Source organism: Protomyctophum parallelum, assembly GCF_964188405.1.
Source record: "Protomyctophum parallelum genome assembly, chromosome: 21".
In the NCBI taxonomy this organism is placed as follows: Eukaryota; Metazoa; Chordata; class Actinopteri; order Myctophiformes; family Myctophidae; genus Protomyctophum; species Protomyctophum parallelum.
In genome coordinates this window covers 25,842,424-25,853,735 of record NC_139713.1, presented here as the reverse complement: position 1 = coordinate 25,853,735, position 11,312 = coordinate 25,842,424, and the positions used below count along the sequence as shown (strand labels likewise).

The 11,312-nt window shown below is 42.2% G+C and overlaps 1 protein-coding gene across 1 annotated transcript; it reads left to right on the top strand.

Moving 5' to 3' along the window:
- Positions 1–3,905: 3,905 nt before the first annotated feature.
- LOC310878651 (uncharacterized protein) lies at positions 3,906–10,983 on the top strand. The gene is made up of 6 exons (XM_083793018.1): positions 3,906–4,156; positions 5,112–5,278; positions 5,702–5,865; positions 6,857–7,218; positions 7,636–7,781; positions 8,165–10,983. Exons 1-6 carry the CDS (start codon positions 4,023–4,025, stop codon positions 9,577–9,579), a joined length of 2,388 nt encoding a protein of 795 aa, XP_083649144.1. The 5' UTR covers positions 3,906–4,022; the 3' UTR covers positions 9,580–10,983.
- The last annotated feature ends 329 nt before the right edge of the window (positions 10,984–11,312 follow it).

The window sequence follows — 11,312 nt, the reverse complement described above, 5'->3', positions numbered from 1 at the left end:
AGTGGTGCAACAGCACCCCTTATTGGTAGGCCTACTCTAAACACCGGGACATAGGTTAGGAGTTAGGACATAGGGACATAGGTTGGGACATAGGGACATTGCTGTTCTTTGGAGTGGTTGCACCACTCAAAAAGTCAACCAAAGAACCAGGATCTCCTCACTGGCTAGTAGGTATAACAATACTCTAGTCCAAGGTGCCCACTTGACCAGTATCTTTCAAGCCATCCTAAACTGTGATAATGAGCAGGGTTAGGTGTGTTCTAGGAGAAAGGCCAAGCAGTAGCATGAAAAGTTTGTTTTGGATGTCTGCAATCTGCATGTCCCATAACACAACAGTTTAGGATGGCATTGTGGTTGACGACAGAGTACAGCAACTTGCAATGGGCCTTGTGTACAAGATACGCTAGGCCTACACCTCAAAGACACCCATGCACCTGTCAAAATACTTCCTAAAGATCAACATCACACGATCACAAAGTTCCACAAATCACGTTCAACCCAGATTTGGCTCAAACAAGTGGTTAAATTAATTTTGCTCCTATATGCCACAACAATTTGGAAGGCCCTACCAACAGTTCTTCAAACTGTTACAATTTTCAATCGGGGGTGTCAGAGCATGCAATACAGAGATGTTCACTTTTAAGTGAATGGTTATTATTGGTAAATGGATGCATTTAGCGCTTCCAAGTGTTTTAGATAGATTGTGTTCACACACATACACCGATGGCGGAAAGCGCCAACCTGCACAACGGGAGCAATTAGGGGTTAGACATTGAACCCCTAATTGCTCCCGTTGTTAAGGACACTTCGACACAAACTCTGCCAGCCAATGGCCACTCTACCCCTGATCCATCCACTGCTCTGCCAGCCAATGGCCACTCTACCCCTGATCCATCCACTGCTCTGCCAGCCAATGGCCACTCTACCCCTGATCCATCCACTGCTCTGCCAGCCAATGGCCACTCTACCCCTGATCCATCCACTGCTCTGCCAGCCAATGGCCACTCTACCCCTGATCCATCCACTGCTCTGCCAGCCAATGGCCACTCTACCCCTGATCCATCCACTGCTCTGCCAGCCAATGGCAACTCTACCCCTGATCCATACACTGCTCTGCCAGCCAATGGGCACTCTACCCCTGATCCATCCACTGCTCTGCCAGCCAATGGCCACTCTACCCCTGATCCATCCACTGCTCTGCCAGCCAATGGCCACTCTACCCCTGATCCATCCACTGCCGCCCCGCTATTAAAGATGGACCTCTTCACACTACCCATTATTTTCCAATGCTAGTTAAGCAATCCTGACAAAAATAATATAATATCAATATTACATTTGCTGTTGCCATCTTGTGGACAGTTAATGCTATTGCATAATGCACAGGGATGGAGGAGGAGGATTATATCCTTGGGTTCAAAAGGTCATTCATTAGGCCACGGTTGTTAATGGGTTAACTGTTGACCAGAGCCTGGCCCAACACCTTGGTAGATTTTAACGAAATAATACTAGTCAGGTGGAAACCAAAACTGTAAAAAGTGCAGGAAATGTAGGCCTATAAAAAACTAGAGGTTCACGCACCTTTGGCGACCTACATCTAGCTTAAAACAAATACAAAAATGCCGTAAAGCCAATAGGAAGAAGGAAACACAGGCGTGCAGTTCTTGTTTCTGTGCCGTGTTAAAAGGCTGTTTTCTCTGAATCTAGGCTGCATCCGCGGTGATTGAACAGAACGCGGATGTTCTGGGAAGTTGCGTCGAAGTTACAATATCCTGTTTTTTAAGATATTTTTGTTTTTGTTTTTTGCCTACAGTACAGAGTACAGTAATTAGACATTAAGGGGGAGAGAGATGGGGGGAAGACATGTGGCAAAGGACTCGATCCCCTGACACGCCGTCAGGCTGGATTACCGGCCTGGACCTCAGCCGCGGCCCAGGCCATGGTTACAATATTAACCCTTCTGAGAGAGAAATAGACTTTTTAGATGGTCAGTGAGTAATGGCGGATTTGAGAAACGGAAGCCGCAAAAGCTGGGTTGAAAACGCAGAGGTAAAGTGAGTGACGTCAGAGCACAGTTACAGCACGTCAGCGGCCGTTCCGCATACTCCGCATACATCACAGTCTATGACTTGGCGACCTTAGCGACTTGGCGACTTCCGTCTACAGACTCAATCTCAATTGTAAATATAGAATAAATATATAGGGAAATAAAGTGTTCCAATGGATCCAATCAATGTAGTTATTTAGTCTGAAGCTCGTCAATATGTTTTATTGATTTTATTAATTGGGGGGGAAAAAACAACAGACCAAGTTAACCACCTCAACTTTCACTCAATTATTTTATATAAAATAGCAGATCTACAAGCTTGTATCAGCAATTCCTACTAGTTTTATGTGACACTGTACTGTATAGTATGGTGAAGTGAGGCATTACTTATAAAATAAAATATAAGACATTGAAATACGGAGATACAAGTTTTCTACAACGGCAACGATCTCCCATGTCGTATCCATGTCACACTTGTAAGATGACAGACAGTGACAGCTGCTATGTTCAGGCTAAAGCATTTAAACAGGATGCTGGGAATTCACAGTGTGAAATACAATGTACTTGATGTGAAGAAAAGTGTGTACTGCTTTAGTTTAGGACTTTAGGTCATACATGTATTTATACATGGAGGAGAAATCTGAGAGAAATTATTTTCAATTGATCAGTCATACAATCAGAGCAAATAGTAGTGGTGGAAAAGTGATTTTATTTTAATAACAAAAGTGGAAATACTTTATTACTATTATTAGCTTATACAAAATATTTCTTGTGTAAAATAAGTAATAATAAAAGATCTACAAAAAAGCACCACACTGTAATCTGCAAAGCAACTAATTCTGTCAAATTAAACAGAACAATATTTACCTTGGAGTAGAAGTAGAGTATATCAGACAAATTTAAATACTCGAGTGAATGAACATCAGCACTTCCAAAAGTGCAGAATCATGTGCTGTACAGTATTTGAGTAAATGTACTCAGTTATATACTTCCCCCGGTGGTGTAAACACATGGCAGTATAACGAGGCTACGTGTTTGGAACGCCTAAACTGAAACTCAGGATGCCTGCTCTTCTATTTCAGTGCTGCAACAAGTAAGGATGTTTTAGTCAAGTAAAAGTATCACTACCACAATGTAGAAATACTTGTATTTGAAATGTTTAAAAGTATTATCATCAAAACATACTTGCAGTAAGAACAGTAAAAGTACTCAAAGTTGTCAAAATGTGTCACTTTTACGCCTTGTGAGCTCTTAGATCGGCTATTTTCAAATGGCTCATGTATAAAATATTGTATATCTTATGGACCACGTCTCTGTACTTGTGTGTACACTAAGTCTCACCCTCACCTGTAGAATTCCCAGCCTCTGCTTTAGCCAATTGTTTTCCATGGCAACCCCACACTTGCCATTTGATTACTTAACCAGTCCACTTGTCAGTTTGCACTCTTCAGACATAGGCAGACAGACAGATACAGAGATCTCCTTAAGGGCACAAAAGGGACACAGACAGACGGTAAATACGGGTGCTATGACAACGGTCTACTGTAGGTTCCCAACTTGCATCGTTCACAAGTAGGGCGGTGACCGACGGGGCAAGGGTCTAGTTTTGTAATAATGATGTAATAGTCACTCGTAAATCGCTATTATTTGACAGCTATAGCTGTCAAATAATTGTAGTGGAGTAAAAACGTATACAACACTTCTGAGATGCAGTGGAAAAGATATAAAGCATAGATGAATGGAATTAAGTAAAGTAAAAGTACCTCAAACTTTTACTCAAGTACAGTGGGATACGTAAGTACATGCACTTACTGGCCAACACTGTTTCTATTTACAGATTAACGCTGCTGAGCATGAAATGCAATCTCAACCTGAGTGGAACTGAACTCAGAATGTGATCATCGACCCACTGCACCGAAGCAGGGCTGAGCTGGTTCGAGAGGCTCCTTCTGCAAGTTTCCATCAACGCTGGACAACAATGGACGCGTTAATGTCTGAAGAGTTTAGGAGGTCAGACCACGCAGACACACACATGACCATGTTGACGTGTGAAGAAATGACCGAGTTAGAAGGGCCTGCTGTCAGCGACGAAGTGGAGGACCTTCGCAACAGGTACAAGATGCATGCACGGCTTTCCCTTTAATTCATATTCACGTGGCCCAATTTTTGGACTTTCTATTTTCTATTTATTCAATAATTACACAAATGTCAGATCTACAAGCTCACAATGCGTCGCATCAGAACATGTTGCTTGTAGATATGCTATTTTTTTCTATTTGTTATGACATAGTAAATAGGGGTTGGACAATAAGCAGTGGTGTACAAGTGTTCTCAACCCCAGTACTTGAGTCAAAGTATATACTCCTGGTCAAGTAGCCTACTACTCAACTACAAGTGAAAGTTGCATTGTCCTATTTGTACTTGCTTTTATAGTATTCAAAAGTATATGCTTTAAAATGTAAAATGTAATTTAGTTTTAGTCATATTTTATGTGGAATGTTTTAGTGTTATTGTAGGACTAGGTTTAGTCGACTAAATCTCATAAGATTTTAGTCAACGTGTTGTGAGCTTGTAGATCAGGCTATTGTCAGAGCACAACACCTGAGTGCAACCAAATGTAAAATGACTTGTCTTTTAGTTCTACTGGATCTCTTCTCCAAGTCCCTCCCTAACATTTTAGTCTAGTTTATATTTGTTGATGAAATTGTCAATATATTTAGTCTTAGTTTTAGTTATCATAGCTTAGTTTTTTTTAGTTCTTATTTAGTTTATCAGTGACAAAAGGTATAGTCGACAAACATTTTTCGACATACTTCTAGTCTATCCCCCCAAACAATTCAAAGATATTATTGAAAATAGCAGATATACATTCTAATCCCCATATACACACATTTTGTCTGTGTTTAATTGCTGCCACAATGCATATCCAATGGGAGTCACATGGTTTGACCTTTGACATTTTTTATGGCTGTGTGTTCTTCCCATATGAAAACTTGAAATGAGACATTCTGCATAAAGACAAATACTTTTACTTTTGGTACTTTATGTACACTTTGTTTGTGTCCAGTTTACGTGAGGCGGTCCATGACGAGGGCGTCCGGCCCAAGATGCAGTGTCTCATGATGGACCCGTCCTTCTCCATGGTGACAGTGCAGGGTGAGGACAGCGGCATCGAGTGGGAAACCACCGGCGCCAGTCGCTCTGCAACGCCCTGGGCTGCAGAACCTGGATCTGGTAAATTAAATTATACTAGTCCTTACCCGTTGTGAGATATTTGCCCCCCCTTGTGGCCGTGAAGGGTACTGCACCCGGGTGCGTTTGTAATTGACTAATAAATTAATTAATCATCATTAATGTGTCAAATCGAAAAAAGGGAGCGATTGGTGCAGGCAGTAAGGAGTTACGGCACTGTTTCTGACAGACACACGGACACACACACACACACACACACACACACACACACACACACACACACACGGACACACACTCAGACATTCGGTTAATTATAGTATGATGATGATATGATGATATGATGATGATATGTGCTCTTATACTGTCTGTATTTGTTGTGTTGATGAAATGTTCAGTATGGCACTTTGGTACAATGAAAATTGTTTTTAAATATGCTTTATAAAGCACATTATAAATGTGCCTTAGAATTTAGAGCCGCCACGCCGGGGTCCGGTCTGGCCGGCAGGATCATCTTTGTCATGGACGAGGAACAGATCTTCAGGAGGAAGAAGTCCACGAGAGCCAGTCCAAAGAAAGAAGTGATTCCGGAAGATGTGGATGGAGTTTCCGGGAGGCCAGAGTTGGTGGAGGTATACTGGCATTGACTATGTTTACATGGACAATATTTATTCCTTCTGAATTAAATCATTTTGGTCAGAGATTCCAACTGAACTGTTTACATGGACTCTAAATAAAAGCAAACCTTGTTTACATGCCTCAAAGCATTTAATCTGAATATTAATGTTCTGTCAATTTCCCAACCAGAGACCAACCAACCAGAGAAAACCATCAGAATACATTTACATGCTGACATTTTCTTGATGATCTGAATATCAAAAGTTTATACCACCCTCTCTCAACTTGAATGAAGATTCCGATCAGACCAGAAAGGAATATTCTCTTCCAATTGATTTATTGAGCTGTCATTCTGGATAGAAGTGGAATCTTTAGGGTCCATGTTAGAGTCATGATAGATTCATCTTCCCCAACCAATAGTCCTTTGTGCCGCTAGCTATGCATATGTATAATTGTATATGGAGGCACACAATGGTCCATCATTGTTCAATAGACTAATCGCTTGGAAACAGTTCAGTACAGTATATGGACACTAGCTTCTTCTTCTGTCATATGTCCTTCATGACCTTCAGCTCCGTTACAGCAAGCCAGTCCAGTGTCATCGTCTAAGTCAATTAAGCCTTGATCACCATTTGGTGGCCAGTATATGGGGCAGCTGGTCAGCACGTGTGACACGAGCTGACATGCTTAGTGTGTTCTCTTGTATTTCTTCTGTCCTGAATTATACAAGCACTGCTGAGGGTGTTTAGTGCTGTATACTATGCTGCATAATTATGTATAATTATACTGATGTTGTTTCTTTTGAGTGTGACGCTGTTTTCCCTGCTGTTATCCACTGTACTGTCAAAGAAAAAAGTGGTCCAAGTACAGAGCCAACTTATGTCCAATTTCCTGAGTCTAGAGCGTTAAGTTGGTTAACTTCTGTGCTGCCTTTGGCGACAGAATTTTCACTTGCGGGATGAATAAAGGTCTTATGGTCTCTGGTTTTATGTTATGTTATTGTAGGTCTCACTGCCCAACGTGAAGCTTGAAGGAGGCGGAGAGCAAGATGAAGCAGCGGATCTCATGAAAGATAAAGATCAACGCTTATTCCGTTTGGTTTCCGAAGGCTCCGAGATCTTAAACATCATGGTTCCCTCCGAATCCAATTTAGCTTCTGTGGACGAGGAGGAGAGCACGGTGATGGTGGACAACCTGTCTTATCTGGAGGAGACCCCTGCCACTAAAACCAATAAGGAATACGACGACGTGTTTGAGCCATTCAACGAGGTACCGCCGGCCGCACAGACGCGTGGGAGCGTGACAATGTCACGTGGAGGCATGATGGGTCAGAACATGATGGATCCCCCAGGAGCTCCCGTGTCAAGGTTAGAAATATATCAATACTGCAATGAAGAAATACTCCGTTACAAGTAAAAGTCTGGAATTTAAAATGTAGGCTACTTGAGTAAAAGTACAAAGGTATAGGCATTTTCTGTTGCTGTACTTAAAGTATACCAACAGTAGAGAGTACTCACTATGCAGAATGTCGCATTTAAAGTTTTCAAATGTATACTATACAAATATTTTGAATATAAATGAAATACGAAATGTATATAGAGCTGAAGTGTTTAATGTAGCCTATGTTTTGTAATAATAATCAAAGTAACTAGTAAGTTCTCAAATAATTAATAAAAGTACAATACTTTAAATGTAGTACAAGTAAAAGTATTGGAAATTACGTAAAGTACAAATACCTCAATTGTACTTAAGTACATGTATACTTGGTTACTTTCCACCACTAGACCCCCGCCTCCTGGCGGAAAAGCAGCGGGCAACGTGGACTACTTTGAGAAGTTCACCCTGATCGATGGCCAGGCTCCGGGCAGCCCCGCCGTGGTCGCTGAGGGAGCGGAGGAGCAGCGGAGCCTGGAGGAAACGGACATTCAAGGTAGAATGAGGCACTCGACAGTGGTGGGGAAAAAGTAGCCTATACTCAAATGTTTTACTTAAGTAAAGTATCAATAGAAGTAGAAGTGCTGTATTCAAAACGTACTGGAATAAAAGTACAAATGTATCTGCATCAAAATCTAGTTAATGTACTAAAAGTAAAAGTACTCATATTGCAGAATGTTTTGCAGAATGTTTTGCAGAAGTTCAAAGTGTGTAAAAAGATGTTTTGAAATATAGCCGATCTACAAGCTCACAATGCATCGCATCGCGACGCATTGGGAGCTGTAGATCGGCTATTTTCAAATGACCAAAATGGGGTCAAGGGCTGAAGTGGTTTAATTTATGTTTTTTGTCTCATTCGATCTTATCTTATATTTAAAGGTTCTGATGAAACGGACCTCCGCAAAGACAGCGACACACCTCAGAAATCGGCTGTAGAAGTGGGAATGTCAGAACTCCTCCCTGGGGATGAACTCGCCAGTGAACATCTGGACGATGTGTTTTACGGCGGCATCGATGCTATACAAAGTCCTCTGAACAGAGAGGACGAAGGCAAGAGAAGACCCACTCGGTTGTCTTTGAAGTCGAGTGGCTCGGCTCTGTTCGGCAGCCAGGAGGACATTCTCACGCCTATATTTTTACCCGAAGGCCCGGCCAAGATTATCGACCAAATCCTGCTGGAGGAGCCCAAAGCCATGGCTTTCATGTACACTGACCTGTACGAAGAGGCCACAGGGAACAGGAACAAGGAGGAGGACACAGAGAGTTTGAGCTCGGAGAAGTCCTTCCATAGTCGGCATTCTGACCGGGAGGCCAGGGGCTACCTGGAGATGTACGTCCTGAAGGACGAGACCTCCGCACTGGAAGATGAGGACGCTCCCATGCTAGAGATGGAAGCCGTCGCCCAAGACAACAGCAAAGAGGAAAGAGTCCGAATGCTATCCCAGGACTCGTATAATTTTGATGAATCCGAATTAAGTGACACCTTACACACCGAGGACGAAGTCACAGACTTCTTACGTGCGAGTGACAATTCTTCTCCATGCGACATTGAACCTTTTCCCCAGTCGCGACAAGATGAGAACGATGCAACGTCAAACACAAAGAGCAAAGCCAAACGCAAGACAAAAGCCTCACAAACGACACAAAAACCACCACAGATTACATTTGCAACAAATCAGCCCACGGAGAACAAAACCGTGGGACAGACAGACTACAGTGACGATGACATGACTAACGATAAGGTGCCAGGGGTTGATGCGTTCGCATTGGAAGCGCCCAAGCCGGTTGCTCCTCCAAGGAAAAAGGCAGATTCAGCTCCCAAGACAACTCTGGACCTCACACCTCTGATGCCAGTGGAGGTTGTGGACGAAGCTGGCAAAGAGCAAAGAGAGGAGGAGAAAGAAATGGCATCAGTGGAGACGGCTGATGAAGGAGACGATGGAGAAGATCTAAAGCAACAGGACTCTTCCAGCATTCCTCAAGCTGAAGATGCTCCACCAGCCCCGAGTACAGAAGCACCAGCAGAAGCTGCGGACAGTGACAGTCAAACGTTTGAGTGGAAGGACAGGGAAACGATGGCAGTGAAAATGTGTGACACTCAAACTACTAAAGAACTAAGTGGACATGAAGAGGCGAACATCACAACGGTAGATTCAGCTCAGACACGGGTTGAAGAAGTGGAGAGGCCTGAAGAAACGGAAGCTATGTTATCTACAGAAGAGGTGAGGCACTGCAGCCCCCCTGCTGCAGTGACTGAACCCGCTACGCAGGCGGGACGTTGTGTCATACTGTAGCTGTTAGGAAAGACAGTCAGAGAACATTATCGGCGCTGTCGAGTGGAAACCTTGTAAGTCCAAAACCATTACTTTTCAGGACATGGGAATAACAATGTATTTATTTTTGTGTGTGTGTGTGTGTGTGTGTGTGTGTATGCATGTGAGTGTTTCAATGGAGTCACTGATGTGGTGGATTTTTTTGTATTATTTCTGACACAAGCTCGTTTTAATAAGTTCCATTGGTTCAGTCTTCTTTATAAAACCCAGACACACTTAACCACTTTCACTTTCAGAATGCTTCCAAAATAGCAAAAACAAGTGGGCTCGTAGATCCGCTATTTCTTCTACTTTTGCACGACACTCTTGTAGAGCAAAGTAATTGGCATTAAATTATGGGGGGAAAAGAAGAAAATCTGGAGATAGAAGAAAATCTGGAGATTTCCACCTGACAGCAACTGTATAGCTTTGATGTGGGTATTGAAGTGAAAAATGTGACTTGCATGTAAGATTTAAATTCATGCTAAAAGAGTGACTGTTCTATAATTGACTGTTCTATTGATTGATTGATTGATTGAAGTATTTATAGAATGGGTACATTTCAAATGAAAGCATAACTCAATACAAAAACTGTTACTGTGGACGACACACTGGTAAAGCATTACACTTGTTTAAAACAGGGTCCACAATTTTCAATTAATCAGAACCAAGACATACAAATATAAGACTGTTCTATATCTTCTGTATACTCTTCTATGATCTCTTCTAAACATTTCTGTTTCTCTGCTTTAATTCACTTACAAATGTTGATGAATGCCGTTTTGTTTTAAAAAATCTGACCCGTCTGAACTGAGTGGTACTGTACTGTACTGTACTGTACTGTACTGTACAGTACAAGCCCTCCTCCCTGGCGTGTGTGTGTGTGTGTGTGTGTGTGTGTGTGCGACGCTGCTCAGCAGTGCCATCGAACGGTATTGCGATGGTAATGAAAAAAAATACTATAGGCCTATGATTCCCCAGATGAAGAGTTTTCCCCACTTTAACAGTAACCAAAACAACATACAGTGTAAGTGTATACAGTTTCTACAGTTACAATATGACTGTTAAGAGCTTTTTAACACCAAATTGACCAAATTGTCGAAAGATCAAGGCAAATATTGTGAAAATAGCTGATCTTAAGCTAATTTCAAAATATGTATCCGGTAGAACCGAACCGAACCGAGCCGAACTAAACCAAACTAAATGTCATGCCTACAATTCCAAGTGCTTGTAAGAATGGGGGGTCTCCAGTTCAAATGTGATGTTTTTAGGGGGTTGTGGCCTGAAAGGTTTGGGAACCCTTGGACGTGCACTCAGTCATAAGTGTGAGTAGACTATAGAGCAATAAAGACAAGTTTACTGCTGTTTGAACCATGCAGGAGCAAATGTTTGTTGCAGTTTGTGACATTACTGTTGAATCTGTTGATCTGCAGTTTATAAATAACCTTCTATATCTGACACCATCTCTTAACCAGCAGTCTTACTCCCCAACGTTGGGTATAAGCTATACCCAGGTATAATATACATTGCTTCCTTCACAGGTGTTACCAAAGATTCTAATGAAGGCTCTGTTCCATTCAGTTTTTTTTGTCACATTAATAATTTGATGACCAGCAGTGGTTCCCTATATGGACACAAATTAGTCTCCTTAATTAGTGTAATCGTTGGGGGGGGGTGGGGGGGGGGGGGGGGGTGGAGTTATTTTGGGGCTGAAC

What these genes read in the sequence shown, in the direction of transcription:
- LOC310878651 (XM_083793018.1), top strand. Translation starts at nt 4,023, where the DNA reads ATGGACGCGTTAATGTCTGAAGAGTTTAGGAGGTCAGACCACGCAGAC. An exon ending in GGCTGCAGAACCTGGATCTG is followed by an intron (nt 5,279 to 5,701) that starts GTAAATTAAATT and finishes AATGTGCCTTAG; the next exon opens with AATTTAGAGCCGCCACGCCG. An exon ending in GGAGGCCAGAGTTGGTGGAG is followed by an intron (nt 5,866 to 6,856) that starts GTATACTGGCAT and finishes ATGTTATTGTAG; the next exon opens with GTCTCACTGCCCAACGTGAA.